This window comes from Phoxinus phoxinus, assembly GCF_949152265.1.
Source record: "Phoxinus phoxinus genome assembly, chromosome: 3".
Taxonomy (NCBI): domain Eukaryota; kingdom Metazoa; phylum Chordata; class Actinopteri; order Cypriniformes; family Leuciscidae; genus Phoxinus; species Phoxinus phoxinus.
In genome coordinates, this window is record NC_136878.1 from 7,740,453 (window position 1) to 7,766,472 (window position 26,020).

Sequence of the window (26,020 nt, forward strand, 5' to 3'; positions counted from 1 at the left end):
GCCGGTCACGTCTGCACTCTGTAGAAACTTGCCATGCAAACAGTGGGTCAATGTTTTCTCATCCATGTATATCTCACAACTTTTTGCAGTAGTGTTGTAATGGAAACATGCAAACAGCAGACGCATCTGTGCTGTACATTACAAGCGTGCTGATCACTTTCATAACAACCAATACTTCATCCCGAAAGTCTTCTCGATTCCCGAAGCATGGCGAGCCGATGTCGTTTGTTTGGTTAGAAGTCTTAAGGTCAGTGCAGTCAAACCCAGCGGTGTCTCCTGGGAAATCTTTCGAAATAAAAGGCTGATGTCATTGTCCCTTGGCGTTTGCGAGGAAATCTACCACTATGGCAATATGAGCCTTGCCTCAACTTTCGATGACCTTGCAGTTGAGTTTTTCTTGTTGCTGGTAAAAGTTGAGAGGGTGCTTTGGATATGCAAAAGCTGTAAATGATTCAAATATGATCAATCACGGTCAATCTTCAGAGGAGAGCAACCAAACAAAAAAACACTACTACCAAAACCTCTCCTCTGCATAATGCACTGTATTTAGTTATAAGCTACTGTAAGTGACTATGCCATTCAATATCTGAGCTGTGACTTTGTTTCTTTGTGGTTTTTATGAGATATTTATTACTTTGATTGTCCTTAACACTGTACTCTTCTCAATGGAAAGCATATTTATACTGTAGAATGATTTGAAGTGTATTTGAACTTGATGTTGTTTACAGATGACGACAAATCTTTTTTTAGGACTTTTTATAAAGGGCTTCTGGCTTGATTGTTTGTGTCAGTGTTAATATAGAAATGTGACATGAATGGGATTTCATGCGAAATGTGAATCAAAGGGCATGCTACTGATGTTTACATAAGCTACAATCTTTTATAGTTTACGTTACTACCATGTGTTTTAAACATGTTTTACCTCTGCTATTTTGATATTGTGAGTTTTGTCATTTATGAAAATAAAAAGGCTTTAAATATACACAGCAGTGTTATTTAAGTTTTATGAATATTTTGAATTAGATTTTTACTTTTATATATTTCGTTTTCATGTTCATTTTAGTTATTTTTTTGTTATTTCGCTTTTAGTTTTTTAAACTTAATTAAACCAAAATAAATTAAGGTTTAATTTATTTTAATTTCAGTTTTTATTTATTTCCAGTTAATAACTTTAGTGCTTCAACTTAAATTTATTTCAGTTTATTGACAAGACAACATTTCTAATTTTCATTTAGTTGATGTTTTTCACCTAATATTTATGTTTTATTTTATTTCAATGAACAGCCATGTTTTTTAATAGTTTTAGATTTATTGAAGGATAATAACCCTGACACAGAGAACTCTTTTAAATGTCATTATGAAATCGATAGCTCTAGACATTTAGGCAAATTAACTGGGCTGAAAAATAACTTCTTAACAGTATTATTAATAAATGTAATTATTAATTCACCATCACTGTTTTTTATCATATTACTGTTGTCATGATTTTAAATAAATAAACCAATGAGGCGATAATTATTTTATTTTACCACAGTGAACTCGCTTAAATTTCCCATGGTTAACTTGCTCTAAAGCTTTATGTCTTGTGAATTTTCATTGTAATAAACAATTTAGACCTTTGCAAAAAAACAGTTGACTCTGGATTTAGTTTAATAGCTTGGATAAACCAAAACAAAGTGTTACAAAACAGTTGATTATCATGCTTAGTAATGATAATATTAAAAATTCAACAAGTTTTACTTGTTGAAAAGCAAGTAAATACTTGTTATACTTGTTGTATAAGAAGACAAAACACACCTTTTCCACTCTGCTATCACACATAATGTAATGCTATTGTACATTCAACAATGTAACATTTTGTCACACTTTTCTACGGCCATGTTTCATCATATGACATTACGAACAGCAACGTTGTATGCATGGTGAACATGTTTCATCTGATTCAACTGGACCAGAAAACCTTTGTCATTCAGCTGGGTCTCCGTTCAGTAGATCTGAAAGTGTGCGGACGTCGTCCCATCCTTCCAGTTACGCAGAGTTTCGACCACTGCTGACCGGCACAGCGGACACGTTCTCTCGCGGTCAAACCACAGGCATAAACACTCCTCACAGAACACATGCTGCAGAAAGACAACACATTTACCACACAGGAACTGTTTAAAGAGCATCTCATGAAGTTGAGAGTGTGCAGATCTGTTCCCATAAATGTTATTTAAAGTGGTACTTCACCGCTGGCAAAATGGCCTTTCAATAAAACTTGGCTGCCTATACAGTACAAAGGGAAAGAAAAAAAAATTCAATCGGGGCAACCTGACTAGAAATTGGAGAAAAAAGGCTGCGGTCTTCCCGTTTGTCAAATAAGTAGAAAAAATTCAACACCCATAATGCACTGGGCATGTTACTGTCCAAGGTTACTCCAAGTCTGCTATGGATACAGTTAAATAGCGCCTTGCTTTAGAAGGAAATACCTCGTAGCAAACTTTTAGTCATAATGATGTCAACTTGTATTTTTCCTGGGTGCAAGAACTCAAAGAGTAAACCTTTAGCAAGAGTGAGTTACTATTGATTTCCAGTGATGTATCCAGCGTGTTGTAGTCAGTGACTAAAGGCTGTAAAGACGTCTTTGAACGCAGTGGTGGAAAATCTAAAAAACCTCTGTGTTTGTAGTCATCATTTTAAACTAGATGACAATGAACAGAGTTTTAGGCCAAACAGAGAGGGGGGAAAAATGAACGAAACCTTGTTTTCATGAAAGCCCCTGAGCTGTCAAAAGTCTGCCGGATGACGTGGACTTCAGCGGACAAATAAACGTGAATTTCTCAGTCCAGGTAACACGGAGAATGAGTGAACATTGTTTATACTTCAGACATTGTAACTGTAACAATACAAAGCGGGTTGAAAATCGGCAAAGTTACACTTTAATAGTTTCCTTGGTCACTGTACTGACCCTGTAATATGTGTAACAATAGTGGAATTCGTGAGTCATTGTCTGTTACCTGACAGAGCAGTGCGATTGGCTCTCTGAATTCAGCCTGGCAGATTGCACACACATCCCCAGCCTCACTGCACTGCTGAGAACTGGCTCTCGTACCGTAACTCTGTGAAACACATGCACAGGCATATATATATAAATAAAATACAGTAAAAATAGTAACATTGTGAAATATTATTACTATTTAAAAGACCAATTTAATGTATTTTAAAAGTATTATTTCTGAATTTTCAGCATCATTACTCCAGTCTTTAGAATCACATCCTTCAGAAATCATTCGAATATGCTGATTTGCTGCTCAAGAAATATATCATATTGTTATCAATGTTTGGGCTTTGGGAACTTGTGATCCATATGCAGCAGCTGCTGCAGTATTTCAATCACTAAAAACAGCGGGACATTCTAAAACGCTAAGGTGAAAAACACTTTAAGCGCCTTAGTGTACTAAAACAGTGATATTAAAAGATCAAATTCAGTATACACCTTATTGATGATGAATGTACAGGCGGGCAGATGAGCACCGAATTAGAACGCAATGTGCTACTTGGTTAGCACTTTATAATGTTTTCTTTTTGGAGAAATGCTTAAAGGAACACTTCACTTTTTTTGGAAATAGGCTCATTTTCCAACTCCCCTAGAGTTAAACAGTTGAGTTTTACAGTTTTCGAATCCATTCAGCCGATCTCCGGGTCTGGCGGTAGCACTTTTAGCATAGCTTAGCATAGATCATTGAATCTGATTAGACCGTTAGCAGCTCTCTCAAAAAAATGACTAAAGAGTTTTGATATTTTTCCTATTTAAACCTTGACTCTTCTGTAGTTACATCGTGTACTAAGACCAACACAAAATGAAAGTTGCGATTTTCTAGGCCGACATGGTTAGCAAAGTTCCTTGATTATTATGCAGGAATGAGAGTATAGTCACAACTTTTCATTTTCCGTCGGTCTTAGTACACGATGTAACTACAGGTTTAAGGTCAGTCAAGGTTTAAATAGGAAAAATATCGAAACTCTTTGGTCATCGTTTTGAGAGAGATGCTAACGGTCTAATCAGATTCAATGATCTATGCTAAGCTATGCTAAAAGTGCTACCGCCAGACCCGGAGATACATTTCCTAATCAAACCACTGTTATTTATTGTTATACATTTACAATTGTTATACATATTTGTTTATTGTTTACTTTAATAAATGTCAAGGCAGAGGACATTCAGGACAAAGCACTCACCTGTGAGCTACAGAGAATGGCGAATGCTTTTCGAATGCCAGATATTCTTCCACACAAATCAAATGACTGAAACAGAACAAAATTGCAAATTTAACGCCACACACAAGTACAGAAAAGATTGCCTAAATAATAAGCTCTGAAAAAGAGATTTTGAAAGGCTCTGAAGTGCAACGTCACATGAAATTTATCTTGTGTACATAAAGGTCTTTTGTAAAAGGTTTGAAAAATATAACACTGCAACAAAAGAATCAAGTAAATAAAATAAAAACAAAGGAGAATGACATCAGCATTAAAGTTACATGGAAAAGGCAAAATCAGATAGACTACCTTACAAAGACTGTAAATGATAATCAGCGTTGCCCCCAGGAAGTAGCTGCTGGACGGATCTTCACCCATGATGTACTTGTACCACAGCTGGATGGGAACCAAAGCTCTGAAAAGTTGACTCAGCTCCTCTATGAGCAGATAAAACTTCCCCTGAAAGGTCAAACACAGACACAGATCTACATTCAAACCACTCAAACTAAACCCTTGATAAAGACTCAGAGTCTCTGTCCAGATAGGAATGAATTCTTCTGGAGTGGTAGAGCAGGTCAGATGTCAGACGTGCCCACAAAAGTCTCAAAGAATTTCAATCAGACAAAAGACTCATATTAGTGCGTCTACTTTTCAGATCTCTAATCATTGTGGTGTCTGGTGTGAGATGCTAGACTGGGTAATTTAGCAAACCGATAACATTGCATTGATCCATCACCAGGACTATCAGTTCAATGAATAAATATCAATAATCTGAAACAATATACTCTCAGTATAATTTATCCCACAAGCCTCATAAATGTAATGGGTTTTACAGAATATGTGTAAAACCCATTACATTTATGAGGCTTGTGGGATAAATATGTGTTTTGTTCATTGGATAAAACAGCAAGCAAAATAATAACAACAACAATAGCACTAACAAATATTCTCTCTCTCTCTCTCTCTCTCTCTCTCTCTCTCTCTCTCTCTCTCACAAAGTAGTCATATGAAACAATGTACGTACTTACAAAATTATTTATTTACATCATATCATGAAGCTATTGGATAAATGTATGTTTTGTTCATTGGATAAAACACCTAGCATACAATTTATAATAACGTTGAGCTATTTAGTGGAAAATATTATGGAACATGATTACTACTATTATTATAATTATTTCATAATTTCCACTAAATGTTTATCAGATAAAGCAGCTAGCATAATAATAAATTCCACTGAACGTATAGTTAATCATACAGGCTCATCGTAGTGAAAAATTGTCATATGAAACAATATACTTGTGTAAAACAGATAGCATAATAATAATAACAATAATTTTAAATTATTATTATTATCCAGTAAATCTTCAATAAATCATAGTAAGCATATTAATAATCATAATAATAATAATAATAATAATAAGTGTATATTATTATTATCCACTAAATGTTTATAAACTCAAACAGGCTCATTTCACTATGATGCTTGTAAGACTTCCAGCTATGACGGCCAACTGTTTAACAACACCTTTACAAACTGAGCGACACTCAAGCACCGGCATGAGATGGCAACACTAAAAACCACACATCCTTCCTCTAGCTGAATTTGGACATGATCCCAGTCTCATCTCATCTGTTCGTTCATGAACTGTGAACATCTTACCCTCAAGCTTTAAAGATGCTGTGACATGGAGTGTGGGGGGGGGGGGGGGGGGGGGTGTTCTTCTACCGAAAAATGGCCACAGTCCAGCGCTCTGCGCCTTCCTGGCAATTTACTGTGCAGCAAACAAAACTGGCAGAAACGCAGTACACCTGCTACCCACATCATATAACAAGCCCACCCTACCCAATCCCTAATCATAACATTTTCAAAGTAGCGGGATAACAGTAAATCTCATCTAACTTCAGCGTCAAAGGGCAACACTTTCACGCTGAGCTACGTCATGCAACGAAGCCTCTGCGTCTAAACTGATAGTGAAAAACAGGATGGAATGCTTCAAATATACCCAACAGACAAAGACATAGCATAGCATAGACAGCTTTGTAGCTTATCAAGACAAAAACAGCCCAAGAAAATTACAAAAATACACGGATATTTAAAATGCTTTGCAAACATGCCCCCATTGTGAATTCTCTTTCATTATCCACTATATAAAATTAATTATATTTCATCATTTTCTATTTTAGGCTGTTTTAGTTGGGTTTAGTGCCTCTGCAGACACCGTAGTGACCTATAACTGTCAGATTATACGTTTGCTGTCTCAGAGTCGAGTGTGGCTGAATGTGTAGCTTATATGTAATGGTTTTTGATCAAAAAGCCTAAAATCAAGTCTGAAAACACTGAACATGAAGGAACCAACAAAAATAAAACTTGAAATCACTCCGCCCAAGTAGCAGAGCTTCGCCTTCTGAGAATATAGTTCCCAGTATGTATACGGTTAGAAGATGGCTGTGTCTCATGTGACCTTGTTATTTGTACACGCTGTGACTATACAAATCACAACATTTGTCGTTATTTTGTCACTTATTGGGAGCAGTATGCTAGCTGGAGCCGTTTACCTCCAGTCTTTGTGCTAAGCTAGGCTAGTGGTGGGTGCGTCAGACAGAGTTAAGGCACGCACGGAGATGAAAAGGGTATGTATGGACTTATCGAACTCTGGGGGATACGGTGAATAAGCTAAAGTCCCAAAAAGTTGCGTGTAATAATAGAAAAATGATTCATTAATTCTTTCACCTGGTAAAGATTTAAAAAAAAAAAAAAAATTAACTTGCACTGATGAAAGTATACAAGTCATCCACAGATCACATTAACCACCCAGAACACCCTAGCAACCTCACAGAAACCCTTAAAAACAAGTAAGCACCAATCATATTTTCTTTAGAAGAATGCACAGGACAGTCACCTGAACAGATTTTATAGAAGACATTTTTTTTTCTTGTTACAAAATATTTCTATTTCAAATAATGCTGTTCCTATTCATCAAAGAATTCTGAACAAAAATCACGGTTTACACAGAATATTTAAATTTGCACAACTTTTAAACTTTGATTTGTTGAGCAGCAAATCATCATATCAGAATGATTTCTGAGGGATCATGTGACACTGAAGACTGGAGTAATGATGCTGAAAATTCAGCTTTGCGTCACAGGAATAAATTACATTTTAAAATGTATTCAAATAGAAAACCGTTCTTTAAATCATAATACTCGTTTCAAAATATTACGTTTTTTACTGTATTTTTTATCAAATAATTGCAGACTAGGTGAGCAGAAGAGATGTCCTGCAAAATAATGAATGTGATATTACTATTACTACTAATGAAGGTCTGTCAGTTTAGTAACTAATCCAAGATCCACAATCATCTAGTGAATGTCTGAAGTCATAATCACCCACATCAAGTGCTGACTGCCTGACACTAGTCACAGCACAGGATGCATAATGACTTGTTGGACTCCACCTGACAGCGATTAATCACCCTGTTGGGGAGCTTGCTAGCTGACTGACGGAGATCTGTAACCTCCGTACGCAAGCAATTCATCTTAGCCAGAGTCCCTGCAAGCCCTGTATTCGCTCACACTTAAGCGATTAGACAAACTGGAGCTGGAATTCATCCAACTACTGAAAAGTTGGTCCAACTGCATCATGGGGGAGCAGCTCATTTCCTCTTAGTTTTAACAGCCGTGTCCGTGACTTCAAAACAACAATAACGAAACAATTATCAAACACAGGTGGAGGTCCTCAGGGTGGGAAATGGCTTCATTTATCTAAGGGCTACATCAGATTTTCTTTAAAAAAACAACAACATTTTTCTATGCATCTGTTTCTCATATAATCAGACCCCCATTCCCATCAATTTCAATACACAAATGCTGTATTCAAGTCATGTTATGATATTTAAGATTTTCTTTTAGCTGCAAATTTAGTGAAAGACAATTAAAGAAATATTAGAATGAGCAATGCATTTTGTGTACTGTAGATGAAGAATCGAGATCGATCTTGGCAGAAAATAATACGCTTGTGCAACAAAACAACATTTCCCATCATTCTCTGTGATTGCATAAAATGATCAACTACAGAGAGAGAAAAAATGCACCACTTGTTCTTCATTAAAAAATATAAATGACTATTTATACATAAGTCATTTATGACTATTTCAGATGACAACAACTTTGGATTGACAAAAAAAAACTGTCAAATGTGAATACACAAAAAGTGTCTCGTTGTGAATACATGACGTTAACTAACCACATAACATATATTGTTGTAACAATTCCTGTTTGTTTCACCTGTATTGATTAAGGACTCTTATTTTGATATGCATTTTCTATTGGAAAATGGTTAGTTTCACTACCTGTGTTTAGGTCATGTTTGCCTTTGTTCCCTTAGTCAACCTGTTTGTTACCATAGTTACCCTTGTTTGTTCCCACACTGATTAATTACTCTCACCTGTCCCTTGTTAGCCCCTTGTTATCTTGTGTATATCTTGTTATCTATGTTTCAGGGGGCGTTTATGCCAAACCGTTTTCAACTAAAAATAGAAAAATAATTATGCGTTTTGGTCATTTATTTACCCAACAACGATATTTTAGGGGCCTGAAATCGCAAACTTTTGAAAACGTGTTTCAAAGTGAACATTTTTGAAAACGATACTGTTATCGTCACCGTGTTAACAACAAAACCACAAATATCTGAAAGCAGTGAAGTCATGTCTATAGGTGCGTAGTGTTTCTTTACAAAGTGACATCGCCAACTACTGGCCGGGCAGCAGAATACAGCGTTTTGATTTGTTTTCGCTGATTGTTTTGACAATGTGGTCTCGAAAAACACGAAGGAGAAATTACTCAGTTTTTAGTACATCGTTGTAGTGTAAATGTCCCCTCAGTAGTCTGTTGTCGATTACTGTCTTTACATCCCTCTGCAGTATATGTGTGTGTGTGTGTGTGTGTGTGCGTGCGTGCGGCCTTTTTTAATGTTTATACAAGTAGTATCTTTTGCTCACCATGTATTGAATCAAAAATACTGTAAAATCAGTAATATTGTCAAATGTTATCAATTAAAAATAACTTTTCTATTTGAACAGTCTTCAGTGTCACATGATCCTTCAGAAATAATTATAATATGCTGATTTGCAGATCAAGAAACATTTCCTATTATTATCAATGTTGAAAACAATTGTGCTGCTTTAAATTTTTTGCTGAAACCGAGATGCATTTTTTTCAAGAATCTTTCTGAATAGAAAGTTCAAAAGAAGCATTTATTTGAAATATAAATATTTACAACATTATAAATGTCTTTACTGTCACTTTTGGTAGTGTATGAAAAGTTATGCTTACATATCAATTAGGAGTATCAAATTATTAAAATAGTATGCCAATAGTTATTTAAAATAAAATAAAATACCATTTTCTATGTGCCTATGTTGGTAGTAGACAACAAGGCCACTCACTAGGTTTTGTGACAGAATTATTGATTCCTCGGTCCTCATATACGTGTGCACTGAAGTGTTATGGACAGTGTGCGTTCATACTGACAGGCACAGGCTTGCTGAAGCAATTACGTTGAGGGGTTATACTGACATGTATGGATGCATGTGTATGTGTTGTGTTGTGTCTTTGTAGCTGTGGTGATGCTGGGCATGGAAAGTCAGCGGAAAGCCTGACACATTGACCATGACATCATCGCCTGAAAGTGTGCCACCTGGGCTTGATACAAGAGGTGGAAAGTGTGTGTTCGGTTTCAGGGGGTGGGTATGGAGATGTTAATAGCTAGAAGTGTAATATGGGCAGGAACAATGGTAAGTTCCTGGAACAGAGCTTCAGAGGAACAGAAACTGTGCAAATCAGATTATCTTAGCAGATGTGGATGCAAAGCGTGTGTTTGAGTCAAACAAATGGTTTGGAGCGGGTTGCACATGCTTGATTACTCGATGTTATAGAGAGTGTGGTGTGTTTGCAGAGCGGTTCTTGCTGTAATAGACTCATACTCTCACTCCAATGAATGGGTGATTGTATAAGAGCGTATGTGCGTGTCTGTGTGCATGTGTGTTCCTCAGAGAGATGACCTCATCCCAGCCCCAGTGGGCCAATGAGCTCACACACTGCCTTCATAGCAGCCAACCGCACAGGCAGGGTGGCACGGCACACTATTTTGTTTTTTTCACCTTAACTTGCCAGTTGCACCCAGTTTGAACTGGTACTTTGGAACTGAATGGAGCTACCAGAGATATCCTCCCTGACCATAATCTCATCATGCTAGAGCTGCACAGTTAACAGTTAAAAGACCACAATCTCGATTCAAACACCCATGCGATCTCATTCCTAAATGACAACGATTCGTCTATGTCTATCAAACCTTTGACAAAATCACACGGGAACATATAAATCTGCATGGGCGCTGCAGTATGAAACCGCTTCACAAACTGTCTTTATAACCACACAGCATCGTTATTTTGGTGTTACAAATATTACAATTTTCTAGGGCTGACTTCTAATAGTCGAGGATTCGACGATTCGATTCGGAGAGGTCTGATTCGACTATGAACCTCATAGTCGAATACATGGGCGTCAGTTTGGTTTGAAATGTGCTGGGGACAGAGACGCATTCGCATTTTCAGAAGGGCTGGGTACAATTTTATTTATTTTTTCGCTTTCGCGCAGGTCATGTTTTGAAAGACGATGTCCTGTAGCTTACTAATGTAAATAAATAAAAATGTATTCAAAAATCTGCTTCACATTTTCAGCAGGGCTGCGGGAGCGGCTGTGGGTTGACTCCACACGGTTCTCATGTGCGTTAAAAAGCTTTACGTGGTTTAATGTACCTAAACAACGATTACCAAATTTCCCTCTCATATTGCTCCTCATAACCACTGAAAATGGTAAAAAAAATCGAACCCGGAGTCCAATTATTATGGACGTTATCTGATATTAAGCGTTTCTGCTTCACATTTTCAGCAGGGCTGCGGAGCGGCTGTGAGTTGACTCCACGCGGTTCTCATGTGCGTTAAAAAGCTTTACGTGGTTTAATGTAGCCTACCTAAACAACGATCGCCAAATTTCTCTCTCATATTGCTCCTCATGTTTATGAAATGTTATGATATATGTGTGATATGTGTTTTTTAGCTCTTTTGTTTGAAATGGAAAAAATCTAGCTGCTATCTAAAAAAAAAAAAAAAAAAAAAAAAGGTTCGACTATCAGTCGACTATGGCAAAATCTAACGAATCAGATTCGACTATGAAAATCCTTAGTCGAAAACAGCCCTACAATTTTCACAGAAGTACTGGATAAGTTTATATCTTGGATATAAACACTGATGTCTACGGAAGTGAGCAAAATAGAGCAAATCCTTTTGAAAGTAACGTGGCGCTTCTAAATAACAATTGTATAATTTTTTTCAAGTTAATTAAACATTTGACGTAGACTGAATCAATTAACATTGTGTCAGGACTTCTAGTAAATTACATGTTCATTTGTTTAGTTATCTCTTGTCTCCTCAGAATCATGATCTCTATTTAAAAGAAAAAAAATTGTGATTCTCCATTTTTCCAGAATCGTGCAGCTCTACATCATGCTAAAACATGAAGACTTCAGAGATCCAATAAGTTTTATTTGCCAGAGGCTTGATTTAAAGTCCATAAGCCAAAAAACATACTGGTACTCAACAAATCATTTCAGCATTGTAAAGCCTAAAAAGTTGGCAGAGCTAAAACAATTTTTTTTAATTTAACAAACTCTGAGATTAAGTAGATCTCACATTTTTTATTTTGTACTACACAAACATGTTAACTGCAAATTCATTTAAATCTAAAGTCATACAATTTGCATAAACATCATGTTAACTCACATAAATTACAATTAGCTGCTAGCTAGCAATAGCACACTTGCATGTTATAATATATAACAAAGAGACCATCACCTGCATGTGCTTAACATGCCATATACTGTACATACGCTGTGTCTTAAATCAAATACTTCCCTACTATATAGTATGCCAAAAAAGTAGTATTAAACAACAACAAAAAAACAGTAGGCAAAAAGTCCCCAGATGATCTATTACTTCTGCCGATATTCAGAAGTACGCACTTTACTATCCCATGAGGCCATGGGAGAGGATTTATGAATGGAAGTGAAGCGACGCAACTGACACTGGTAGGTCACATGACAGTAGAAACATGGCGGATGTAGTGCATCCAAATTTAATTCATACAATACACATTTTATATTATATATAGAACACACTTTTTTAACGGTTGCGAAGTAAAATTCAATTCAAATGTAGTCCCTACTCACACAGTATACCATTTCAGATGCAGCTATATTTTTGCAGTCCATCCTTGACCTAACTACAGGATCTACTCTTCACCATAATGGTAACCCCTGCAACGCTGCAACATAACAGAAACCCCTTCACAACACTAACACATCTCTCCCTATATTCATCTTGTGCAAAAACACACAAAATAACACTTCATTTCAATATTTACTCACCTTAAGCAGCTTTTAAAATCAGTTATTGAGTTCACTTAACCTTTGTCTATTAAGTGCAATGAACTTTAAGTAATATTTGAGTGAAATAAACTCATTTCATTTGGTTAATTTCATTGTTCGGGTTTACAGTGTACATTTTACCAGACTATTGTGGAAAGATTTATATATATATATTATATGCCATTCTGCTCTATAAATACTAGTATGGGCATCAGTTAGTAAAAATGACATATCGGTTGACCAATATTCAAATGACATTTATATTGTAGGACTGTAGTATTCAACATTACAGTACATTGAAGAAGAGTAATGTGAAACATGGTAAATTGTCATCTTACCCTGGACTTGAATGCGAGGATCATTTTAGGGAGGAACAGTATGAGGCATTTCAGCTCGATGGTGAAATATTTCAGCACAAAATCTGTTATTCCAACAGCCCAGATCAGGTGAAAGAAATCAAAACTGTTGATGTTTGGCTTAGCAAAAATAAGGCTGGGGAGAAAAAAAAACGTTATTTTTTTAAATGTTTCTTAATATTGTAATTAACTACAAATAATGTGATTTTCTAATATACATTTTTAATATTTATTTAGGATATACTACCATTCAAAAATGTGGGATCAGTAGGAAATTAATACATTTATACAGCAAGACATTTGTTTTTTGATTAAATTAATCAAAAATAAATACATTTATAATGTTAACAGATTTATATTTCAAATCAACTCTGCTCTTTTAAACTTTCTACTCATCACAGCATCCTGAAAAAAAATTCAAGGTTTCCACAAAAATATTAACCAGAACAACATGTTTTCAACACTGATAATAATAAGAAATGTTTCTTGAGCAGCAAATCATCATATTAGAATATTAAAGTAATGATTCTGAAAGTTTCTTTTAAAATATATTAAAATACAAAACAGTTATTTAAAATTGTAATAATATTTCACAATATTACAGTTTTTCCTGTATTTTTGATCAAACAAATGAAGTCTTAGCGACCCCAAACTTTTGAATGGTAGTAAATAAGAAATAATAACAAACAAACTACTAAAAATGAAAACAGTGAATGCTTTCATTTAAAAGCTGGTTCAAATGTGAATAATGAAAAATGATGGAAAGCTAAATACTCACAAATGCTGATATACACAAACATAAAATGAGAGATCACGCTGCAAAATGACAACATGGAGTAAATGAAATTTTTCAAAGGTATAAAGCAAAAACCATAACATTCTAGGAACATGCAGGATAACATAAAAATAGATGAATGTTTGATACACATAACCAGTTACAATAGTGACTCTGAAACTAATGAATGGGCCTGTACCTGTTGTGAAGTTCCTCAACACTGAAGGTGTAGTACACATACACAATGTTGCCAGCGAGAAAGATCATAATCCAGAGAGTTGTAAACACAGATCTCTCCTCCTGAAAATACATCCATCACAATGACACGTACAGCATGTACTAAGCAGAACAACTCATTAATGAATTATTACAGTAGTGTCATTCTGGCTAGGAACTAATTTTTAAAAAAAGAGTAACGTTGAGAGCACAAGATCATTTATTTACACTCATCAGGGAGCTAGTTGCACATTACACTGGATATAATAAGAATAATTTAACAAAAAAATAATATCACACACAGGACCTTTATGAAAACAGTTATTTAGTAGAAACTTTTATCCAATGCAACTTACAGTACACGCATTACAAGGAAACCCCCACTGTAGTGACTTAATACTATGACTTAACACTGTAGTGACTACGTATACACTACTGTTCAAAAGTTTGGGGTCAGTTTTATTTTTTTAAATAGAATTCAATACTTTTATTCTGCAAGGATACATTAAATATATCAAAAGTGACAGTAAAGACATTTGCAATGTTACAAATTTCAAATAAATGCTTCTAATGAACTTTCCATTCATCAAAGAATTTCACAAAAATATTAAGCACTGTTTTCAACGTTGTTAATAATACGAAATGTTTCTTGAGCAGCAAATCAGCATATTAGAATGATTTCTGAAGGATCATGTGATGCTGAAATCTGGAGTAATGATGCTGAAAATTCAGTTTTGACATTACTCAAAAAACATTGAAAAAATCCTACTGACCCCAAACTTTTAAACGGTATTGTATATGTCTTGCTTAAGGTGGAAAGCAAATGTCTCCTAGTGTATATGAGCAAATGCAGAAACCAGAACAGCCAGTAACTTAACTAGAGCATAAAACGATGAATCAAACATATCTCACCCGCAATGCCACCTGATGCTTCAGCGTTGAGTTAGCAAAGGCAAATGTGCTGATCATTCCAATGCAAACAGCAATTCCTGAGAAATACAAAGAGAATCATGTTTCAGCAACTTGCATTTCACATATCTTCTGAAAAACAGTAGTTATTACATTTTAGATTATATATTAATTATCTCTGGTCCAAAAAAACATCAGTGATCAATTTATCTAAATTGCACGAGCTCTTATTTGACTCATGCGTTCAACAGCAAAGGCAGCTCATAGTATATTGAACCTACCGAGCTTGTGCTGAAAGCAGACTTTAGCAAGGAGAATGAGGATAAAAGGGAATCCTCTCTGAAGCCATGTGACCACGGCCTTGAGCTCAGAGAGAGCAGGAGAAGGTGTAGAGGCATCGTCACCTGCGAACAGGCAGGTATGCAAGAAGTTTTGACGTCAGTCATTTGTTGTAAGAAATTGATACTTTTATTTAGTGAGGATGCCTTAAACAGATAGTTCACCTAAAAATGAAAATATTGTCATCATTTACTCCCCCTCAAGTTTTTCCAAAACTGTATTAATGCCTTTGTTCTATTGTACACAAATATAGATATTTGGGAGAATGTTTGAAACCCATTGACAACCAGTTTTTTTTTTTTTTTTCTACTATGGTAGTCAATGGGGCCCAAGATCTGTTTGGTTACCAACATTCTTTAAAATACCGTCCTTTGTGTTCAGCTAAATAAAGACATTTATACAGGTTTGGAACAACTTGACGGGGAGAAAATGATGACAGAATTTGTATTTCATTTTAGAATAATCCTTTTAAATTGACATTCATATCATAATGTTATTTTGAACTTTCTTTGAATCAAGGAATCCTGAAAAAAGTATCATGGTTTTCAGTAAAGTTTTTTCAAATATTTTGAAACTGTTTTCAGCTTTAATAATAATAAGAAATGCTTCTTGAGCAGCAAATCAGCATATTAGAATGATTTCTGAAGGATCATGTGACACTGAAATCTGGAGTAATGATGGTGAAAGTTTCTTTTAAAATATAAAACAGTTATTTTAAATTCTAATAATAAAACGGTAGTGTATCTATCATTACACTATAATTGTTCATGACAAGTCAAGTCACCTTCTTTATTTATATAGCGCTTTATACAATACAGATTGTTTCGAAGCAGCTTTACAGTGATAAATAGGGGGGAAATGATTCAGTGATGTTAAGATTTCAATACTGCTGTAAAGCAGCTCTAAAAAACACAATAGTAAACAGTCATTATTCAGTTCAAATCAGTGATTTAGTTTGGTTCAATGGATCATGCGGTCCTTGGTGTTGTAAACACATCTCTCACCTCCATCATCTCTGCTCCCGTGCCTCTCGGCAGAGGTGGCCGCATGCAGGAGAGAAGAGCGGTGCTGGCCGGAGTGATGATGAAGATGGTGTGGAGGAGGGCGAGGAAGGTAAGGTGGGCTCTCGGTCCGGTGAGAGCTTTCGTCCCTTGAGGAGGACGCCATCTGAATGAAGACGTCCGGTGGAGAACCCAGAACCATTCCCGCAGACTGGAAGGGAGCTGAGGACACGTTCCCTGCAGAGACGCCCACCAGACCAGAGAAAAGCTGCTGGGGCGATGTAGGAGAGTCTGGCTTCAGACAGTCAAACACTCCTCCTTCATCAAGACTACTCTCTGAACCGAGAGTTTGACTCCTGTTCCTGCAACAAGACAAGACAGCAGTCTGCATTTGCACTGCAAGACCTAATGCACATATTCCACTGAATCAGTAGCAGAATTTTATTTTATTTATTTTATTCGAACATTGGGATAATGGGCTTCAATACAACTACATTAAACAAAATCAGTGTGATTACATTGAAGTGTTATTGTAATAGATAAATATATATGAATATCTGTTAAATAAAGCATTAGCTAACATAAACTAACAATGACCAATATATTTTACAGCATTTATTAATATTTGGTAATAAAATTAAAATGATTTATTTGTTTGTGTTACAGTGAATGAATTAACTGATGTTATCAGATAGCCTACAATTTTTTATACAACTATTTTAAATGTGTATTATTGTTAAAATTTACATTAACTGAGAATAATAAACGCTGTAAAAGTGTTGTTTATTGTTAGTTTATGCTAACTCTGTAAAGCTTGACATGTGAAATAATGAAAAATTTAAATAAAACATTAAGTGGAACAGTTCATTGAACCTTTAGACAACATTTTTGATAGGCTACATATTTGATACATCTGCCTTTTATGGCTTAGGCCTATGTAGTATGATATAGGTAGGAGAATATACATGAATAAAGAAAATTAAAAAAGTTTATTCAGAGGCCCAATTGGAGCAAAAATATATAATTTGGTACGGTTGCTGATATTAATATGTCCAAACAGTAACATGAAAATCTGATAGCTTCTCATGAAAATAAATCAGATTTTTTTATAACAGTATAGCAGACTTCTTACATAAAATACACATAAATATCAGTTGTCACTCTATATCTGCCAATAATATGTCTTAGTAAGATCATATTTAAATTATTAGAAAAGATTATTTTCTAGAAAAAAACAAGGTATGGATAATCAAGTAACCCTAAGTTGCTTCAGTCCATCATGTGTTCATCTTCAAATATTACGAACAACATTAAAGCTATTCCTAAATTCACAGCAAGAAGACACATGAACCAAGACCTCAAGGTGGACATATTTACAATTATACTACTAAACAGACATTTCCTTGCTAAAACGGTATAGACTATCAATCAGATGACAGAAGGGATGTAGTAGACTTTTTTCAGCAAAGTTTTGATCATGTTCATTTAGAGGCCTTAGAAATTTGCTTTATAGGGCTAACTAATGCAGTTAACAATTGTTGTCAAATGAATGCTCAGTGATTTAACTCAGTAACTATACCTGAACTTACTTGTCAACTTACAGTGACTTTACAGGTAAAGCTTGCTGACTAAGCATGGTTCAGGCTAGAAAGCCTGGAGGGGCAACCAACATCACACACAAATGCTGGTAATGTATCCAGATAAAATTAGACTTAAAACTGTAAATATATTTAGAGTATATGAGTAAAACCCAACCTTTCTGGTGGCATGCCCTCGGTGTTGCTGCTGTGGCGTCTCTGCATGGCACCCGCTTTATCGACAGGAGCTCCAAAACTAGGGTGAAAATTTTCTTACTATTTACATAAAACAATTCAAATAAAATTGGGCAAAATGACATTGTATAGAACAATTCAGAACATAACATGATATTGTGACACATAAGAGCATGAACAGTATACACACTATAGAATAGGAAATGTTTAGATGATGAAATTGTGATATATAGTTGGAATCGAAATGATTCAACTCTCATTGCAAATCAGGTTTGCAAAAAGTACCAAAGATGCTTGCCATGAAGGGGTTGAATCATTTTGAGACTGCAGAAGTCATCAAAAGTTGCATTTACAGTTGAGTTGTGTTGAGCTATTTCAATTACTTTGATTGATTTGTTTAGCCTATTGCAAACAGCTGAAAGTCTGTACATTTAGCTAATAAACCTGATTTGCACTGGGGTTTGAATAATTTCGATTACAACTGTATATGAGAGACAGTTCAGAGAGGACTTAATTTCTTCTGTGAAAAAACAAACAAACATAGGCTACTCCATGAATGACATTTCATGGAAAAAATAGTAGCAGGTTTTGCACTTTATTCCTAGTCTTCTGAAGCGATGTATTCTTTATGCGAGGAACAGGCTGAAATTTCATTAATCGCTGAAAATCTTGCTTTTATTTTATGAAATGCAGCTTAAACATACAAATATGAATCACTCCTATTACGTTCCGCAGAACAAAGAAAGTCATATGCATTTCGCAAAATACAAGGGTGAGTAAACGATGACAGAAATGATTGGGTGAAGGAAAGATAAACCATTTCATGAATTACATTACATTAATGTGTGTATGTACATATGCATGTAGATAGATAATTTATTGTGATAGATAGATAGATAGATAGATAGATAGATAGATAGAAAGATAGACAGATAGACAGATAGATAGATAGATAGATAGATAGATAGATAGATAGATAGATAGATAGATAGATAGATAGATAGATAGATAGATACATACTATGGTAAACATTTGTGACAGACATACACTATGATTAACATTTAAAACAGACAGATAGATACATAGATTTTCTATGTTGTTAATTTTTGACAGTTGTTAATAATGACAGTTGTGTAGTAATATATATAGTAACTTAAGTATTTTAGGGCGAACTAATATTTCTACACTTTGGAACAAGCCATGAATGAACATTAGCCTGCCAGTGATGAATACTGCTTTTTTCGGTTTAAACGCCCATCTAATGTCTTAGAAACGAGCATAATTATCTTACCTTCATCGTAGCTTGCAACAGAAACGCACAAATGAATCTTTAACCACTGTTTTGCGTGATGTTTTTTAACATAAACCCTAAAAATGTGAAAACATCAGACAGTGATGTAGACTGCAGAGCGGATGTGAACCGATTTGTTTCCGGAAGTACACACGGTATGCAGCCAATCACGACTCCGCGTAGCTCCGCATTTCCGCACGGAGAGAGCTGTTGTTGTACAGCCTGATTTCTGCAACTCTAAGTATTTAAACAATTTACGATCTAAACAAATAATCTCATCACAATCCTGTGATCGTGCATATTAGATTAGATGACTAGATTAAAGCCGCGCACGTTTCAATCGGGTTGACAACAATCTGGTTTTGTTTGTGTTTTTGCAGCTAACGTTAACGTTACATCTCTCAGAATGAGATATATCAATGTATAAGTCTCCATCCAGAACATTTCGTGCATAAAATGGGTTAAATGTCTATACAAACTCACTGTTTGTCCAACTAACGACGGCAATCGATCTCTACTGGCGGCCTGTGTCATATATTCTTCACGCGATCGCTGAGAGTGACAGTGAGTGTGTTTGATGCCAGATATGCTGTGTTAGTGCATCAGCTGGATATCTCTGTCTGAGATCACCAGTGCTGTTTATTTAGCTCCATCACATCTACCTGGACCTGGTGCACATCCAGAAGAACGCCTCCATGGTGTTCCGCCGGCTCTTGCGCAAGCGTTGGGTCCTGGGTGTCGTGTTCGGATTGTCGCTCATCTACTTTCTCACCAGCACCCTCAAACAGGTATGTAGTGTAGTGTGGTGTAGTGGGGTTGCTGATGCTGCTGTGTTGCGTTGCTGTGTCCCCCCACTAGGGAGGAACCAAGATTGATAGTATGCACGATACCAAATGTCGATTTTTTTTGTGTGTGTGATCAAAAATCTATATAGTGCTGTCAAATAAATTCAATGTTTTTTATCCAAATAATATATATAGTGCTGTCAAATCAATGAATGGCATTAACATAAATTATTTTTCATATATATATATATATATATATATATATATGAAAAATAATTGGCATCTAACATAAATTATTTTTCATATATATATATATATGAAAATAATTTATGTTAGATGCCATTCATTGATTATACACTATATATATACACTTTCACACACATGCACACACACACACACCACAAACACACACACACACACACACACATATATATATATGTGTGTGTGTGTGTGTGTGTGTGTGTGTGTGTGTGTGTGTGTGTGTGTATAATATATATATATATATATATATATATATATATATATATATATATATATGAAAAATCATTAATGTTAGATGCCATTCATTAATTTGACAGCACTATATACAGTGCTGGTCAGAATTATTTGCCCCTTTGGTAAATATGATCAAAGATGGCTGTAAAAAATAAATCTGCATTGTTAATCCTTTTGATATTATATTTAAAAAATTTGCAAAAATCTAATCTTTCATTGAAGTAAAATAATTGAATGTGGGGGGGAAATCACATTATGAAATAAATGTTTGTCTCCAAAACACGTTGGCAACAATTATTTGCCCCCTTTTATTAGATATGTTTGCAACCTTCTTTTCCCAAGAAAACAGCTCTGAGTCTTCTCCTATAATGCCTGATGAGTTTGGAGAACACCAGACAAGAGATCAGAGACCATTCCTCCATACAGAATCTCTCCAGATCCTTCAGATTCCCAGATCCATGTTGGTGCTTCCCTTCGGTTCAGCCCACTCATCTTCTATAGGGTTCAGGCCAGTGACTGGGATGGCCAATGCAGATGCTTGGTTTTGTGCTCAGTGACACATTTTTGTTTTGATTTTGATATTTGATACCATAGAACGTTTGAAAAGTACCGGACACTACTGGCACTTCAAACGGGACGGGTTCTATGGTCAGATGAAACAACAACAAAAAAAAGCTTTTTTGGCAGCAAACACTTTAAGATGGGTTTGGTGCACACAGGGATAAAAAAAGTACCCCATGCGTAAAATGAAATATTCTGCTGTATCTTTAATGCTGTGGGTCTAATGTTCTGCCAGAGGTCCTGGACATCTTGTTCAAATACATGGCATCATGGATTGGATCAAAAACCAACAGATATAAAATCGAAACCTAACAGACTGTGCTAGAAATCTTATATTGGGCCATGTTTGGATCTTCCAACAGGACAGTGATCCAAAAACAAAAATCAAAACAAAAATGGGTCACTGAGCACAAAACCAAGCATCTGCAATGGCCATCCCAGTCCCTGAACCGAAGAGAAGAAGCGCCGACATGGATCTGGGAATCTAAAGGTTCTGGAGAGATTCTGTAAGGAGGAATGGTCTCTGATCTCTTGTCTGGTGTTCTCCAAACTCATCGGGCATTATAGGAGAAGACTCAGAGCTGTTAAAGGAGGTTGCAAACATATTTAATAAAAGGGGGCAAATAATTGTTCCCAACGTGTTTTGGAGAAAAACATTTATTTCATAATGCGATTCCCCCCCCCCCACTTTCAATTATTTTACTTCAATGAAAGATTAGATTTTTGCAATTGTTTTTAAATATAATATCAAAAGGATTAACAATGCAGATTTATTATTTACAGCCATCTTTGATCATATTTACCAAGGGGGCAAATGATTCTGACCAGCACTGTATATAGTATTTATAGTATTTAACATAAAAGTTTTCCAAATAATATATGTGTATATATATTATCTATCTATATTATTATCTCCAGTTGTAAGGAGAAAATATTTAGCAAAGGTGAATTTGCACATGGTTTGTTTTAAATCATATTAAAAACACCACACAGACAAATAAACAACTTTAAAACTTGATTTTCACTACAGGGGGGCTTTTAACTAGCTTGACCAGCAATAGGCTCTTGCTCATCTCAACTCCTGAGAGGAGACGAACCATGTATTGGAAAACGAATGATGTTCTGTGTGTGACGTGTGATGTGTACAGGAGGAGCGAACCATCCGGGATCGGACCCTCCTGGAGGCGAGGGACTCGGATCACCCCATCCAGTGGAAGGTCAAGTTCATCCTGGGCAACAGCAGCAGGCAGATCTCACAGTGCAGAAACTCAATTCAGGGAAAGAGCCTTCTCACTGATGAACTGGGTAAGTGATCATCCCCTCACCATCTTGGCCAACTATTCACAACAAAGCCGTTATGAATTAAAGGTAGGGTAAGCAATTTCGCAGAGGCGAGCAATAGCAAGCTAGCTTTGAAAGCATGAGATCCCACCCTCCCTTCAGTCCAAAGCCATGCCTCCTTCAAAACACAGGAACGCAGTGTCTGCACAGCGTCACGAGAGACGCCGTTAAATTACCTCATGTCTCAAAGAACATAACATTACAATAATATTGAACGTAAACAACTTGCAGACCGAATGCAATGATTGGACGAACATAAGTACATGTTTTAATATTTAGACCACTTCTATTGATTGCTATCAGGATGTGAAAAGAGTTTCAACCAGTATCACAAAATTGCCTACCCTGCCTTTTAAAGAGTGTCATTTGCATCCTTGAAACTTGTGCTGTGCAAATTGTTAAATATTGGGGTGAATCTCAAGAGGCAATGTCCTAGTCATATTTCACCCCCACAACCAAAAACAAGAACATGTAAAGAAAATGATGTTTTTAAATTATATTTTACATCATTTTTTCTTTCTTTTTTTCAGTTCTCATTAACCCAATGCAACTGAGGGTTTTTAATAGGGATTCTTAATAGGTTGTCATAACTTTAATACTTACTGTAATCTGGGATTTTTCCCATGATGAATATTTAAAATCAATCGTACTGAAATCTGCAATCTGTAAAATGCAGTTTTTCTCATTATTATTTAAATTCAGTGTTAAGATAGTACAGTATTAAATACATAAATAAATATATAATTTGTCCATTCTGCGGTAATGAAAATTTGGCAGAAAGTGTGGTCAATTGTCCATGCTAAAATCATGCTAATTATTTTTCGTTTTTCATTTGGTTTTGGGTTGAGGTATGACTTGGACATGTTCTTTACTTGTGAGATTCCCCTGATTTTGGACTACAGTTTTATAAGGTGATCGCATCATTGCATTTGTTAATAGGTATAACTTCCGAGTGGCACTTTTACAGTATTAGTTGAGGGAAATACAGGGTCGTAGCAATTTTAACTGGATTATTATTGCTTTTGGAGAGCATTTTGTCTTTTTATAGGATTGCATTTAAAAATAGATGAGGAGCGTGACTGTAAAGTATTGGGACAGAGAGGGGAGAATGTGAATTGCGGGCTTTATAATGACACTCGCATCCACTAACCACGCATCTTTCTCTTCAGGTTATGTGTGTGAGAGGAAGGATTTACTGGTGAATGGATGTTGCAACGTTAATGCTCCCAGCTCAAGCCAGTACGTCTGTAAAAGCTGTCTGGCCAATGGATGCTGTAGCATCTATGAGTTCTGCGTGTCCTGCTGCCTCCAGCCTGATAAGGTATTTCAAACGACAAATCTTCATTTTTATTACTATTCATAGTGTCTGAATTACTTTAAAACAGTCCAGCAATGGATGAAAATCTTTTTACTAGAATTGTTGTAATCAGGGTCCAAAATGAACTTTATGTCGAGTGAGAAAGTGTACATTCATTTTGTAATAATAAGGAATTTTTTTTTGTATGTCTATTAAATGCTTTCATCTGCCACAATAATATAATGTACTTGGGTTATCTTAGGGGGCTTTTCTCATCACATATCGAATATGTGATTAGTGTACAGTATATGAAATATTAGTATTATATTATTTTATTGATTTATTATATCTTTAAATTGACTGATGTTATTTTTATTTATTTATAATTATTATTTACAACTTATTTCATGGGGTGTGTGTATATATATATATATATATATATAGCTATACAGTGGAAGTGGTACTATAATTTTGTGGCAAACAGCACACGCCACAAGGTCACTTGCAATGTCATACAGTATCCAGTCTTACTGTAAAATGCCACTTCAAAAATGATTGAGACACATTGTGGTTTGCATTTTCCGTTTAGTGAGCACAACAGCAGAAATGCGTTGCAACGTTCTGAAGTTGCTCATGTTTGCTCATTATGATTGCATTATTACGCAATACATTATTACAAAAATATATATTGCATAATGCTATCTATATATATAGATATATATTGCATAATGCTATCTATTTATATACATATATATAGATATAGATAGATAGCATTATTCAATATGTATATATATATATATATATATATATATATATATATATATATATATGCCAGTACTTGGCACACATTTTTGTGTTTTTTTTTGTTGTTGAAACTTGCAGCTGATAATCTGTAATCAGTCTGTAAAAAAATGTGTGGAGGACAACCCTGCTGCTATTAATGAATCTTGCATTGGTATGTTGATGACACTATCCAAAAACATGTAAGATCTAAAAACAATTCTAAGTTCGTGATCACTAGATGTGCGTCACCTTACCGGAATATGAAAATCAGGCCACTCTCGTTGGAAACTCCCCTCTGACAAAAAACTCTCGCTGTCTCCTGCTCTCTTCCCATCAGCAACCTCTTCTGGAGCGTTTTCTAAACCGAGCCGCAGAAGGGTTCCAGAACCTCTTCACTGCAGTGGAAGATCATTTTGAGTTGTGTCTTGCCAAGTGTCGTACTTCCTCACTGGTGAGCGTCACACACTATGTCGAGTTTATTGCGGCTTCAAGCTTGTTTGTGGCGTTCCAGACCAGAATACAGAAAAATACCCTGCTATTGTCTCGTTTCAGAGCGTCCAACATGAAAACACCTACAGGAACCCGCAGGCGAAATACTGCTACGGCGAGAGTCCACCAGAACTGCAGCCAATATGACTCTGTTTTTCGAATTGTTTGCCAGCGAACCAACTTCGAATAAAGGAGATTTCTTTGAGGTCTTCTCAGGGGTCCCGACGGGCCAAAATGAAAAATAATCTGAATGCACAATCATAAAGAGTTAATACAGACTTTACACTGCATATGTGCGTAGCATCTATTTTTACCTCATCAGTGATGAACATCTCATCAAAGAGTCCGCCCATTTCTTTTTTCTGCTAAGATTAGGCCACGTATGGGTAGCCTGGCTAATTTTATCTTTGAGTGGGATTCCAGAAAGAGTCATTGTGTTGTTGCTTCATGCTAAAACACTCATGGAAACAGTGAAAGCACCTCAGATGATTCGACAGCAGCACCCCTCACACCCAGGGTCTGTGTGAGCTCAGATTTATGTTTCCGACCTGCATGTGAACTATATGTTACTTTAATAAAGTAAATGTGATTGGGACACTGATGACTCTGTTTCCGCCGACAACATCACATCCTCATTGTACAACATCACTACTGGTATTTAAGAACAACAGCAGAACTGCTATCTTTCTGACAGTATTCTTTTTTGTTATGTTATTTAAAGCACATTATGATAAATACTTTGCTTGTTACATATACATGCAACATTTCAGCCGTAAATTAATTATAAATATTTGCTAGATTATGTTAATTTCCTGTCTAGCAATGTATGTTTATGCTGAAATATAATTAAATAATGGTTTGTATAAAATAAAAACATCTGTCGCTCGTC

The 26,020-nt window shown here is 35.7% G+C and overlaps 2 protein-coding genes across 2 annotated transcripts; one reads left to right on the forward strand and one right to left on the reverse strand.

Annotated features, from left to right (window-relative positions):
- Nucleotides 1-1,505: 1,505 nt before the first annotated feature.
- On the reverse strand, nucleotides 1,506-19,569 carry rnft2 (ring finger protein, transmembrane 2). The gene is made up of 11 exons (XM_079606255.1): nucleotides 19,381-19,569; nucleotides 18,073-18,150; nucleotides 16,321-16,679; nucleotides 15,259-15,381; nucleotides 14,981-15,057; nucleotides 14,052-14,152; nucleotides 13,060-13,213; nucleotides 4,546-4,695; nucleotides 4,219-4,284; nucleotides 2,997-3,098; nucleotides 1,506-2,120 (listed from the first exon to the last, which is right to left on the reverse strand). The coding sequence occupies exons 2-11, from the start codon at nucleotides 18,117-18,119 to the stop codon at nucleotides 1,986-1,988; spliced, it is 1,314 nt and encodes a 437-aa protein (XP_079462381.1). The 5' UTR covers nucleotides 18,120-18,150; nucleotides 19,381-19,569; the 3' UTR covers nucleotides 1,506-1,985.
- On the forward strand, nucleotides 19,496-26,020 carry spring1 (SREBF pathway regulator in golgi 1). The gene is made up of 6 exons (XM_079606258.1): nucleotides 19,496-19,944; nucleotides 20,028-20,168; nucleotides 22,370-22,526; nucleotides 23,732-23,883; nucleotides 24,980-25,093; nucleotides 25,195-26,020. The coding sequence occupies exons 2-6, from the start codon at nucleotides 20,076-20,078 to the stop codon at nucleotides 25,276-25,278; spliced, it is 600 nt and encodes a 199-aa protein (XP_079462384.1). The 5' UTR covers nucleotides 19,496-19,944; nucleotides 20,028-20,075; the 3' UTR covers nucleotides 25,279-26,020.

Excerpts from the sequence above, each read along its gene's own strand:
- rnft2 (XM_079606255.1), bottom strand. The coding sequence starts at position 18,119 with ATGCAGAGACGCCACAGCAGCAACACCGAGGGCATGCCACCAGAAAG. Across the intron at positions 15,382-16,320 it reads CGGGAGCAGAGATGATGGAG|GTGACGATGCCTCTACACCT; the intron begins GTGAGAGATGTG and ends GCCTGTTCGCAG. Across the intron at positions 4,696-13,059 it reads TCCTCGCATTCAAGTCCAGG|GGGAAGTTTTATCTGCTCAT; the intron begins GTAAGATGACAA and ends TTGACCTTTCAG.
- spring1 (XM_079606258.1), top strand. The coding sequence starts at position 20,076 with ATGGTGTTCCGCCGGCTCTTGCGCAAGCGTTGGGTCCTGGGTGTCGTG. Across the intron at positions 20,169-22,369 it reads TCACCAGCACCCTCAAACAG|GAGGAGCGAACCATCCGGGA; the intron begins GTATGTAGTGTA and ends TGATGTGTACAG. Across the intron at positions 22,527-23,731 it reads CCTTCTCACTGATGAACTGG|GTTATGTGTGTGAGAGGAAG; the intron begins GTAAGTGATCAT and ends CTTTCTCTTCAG.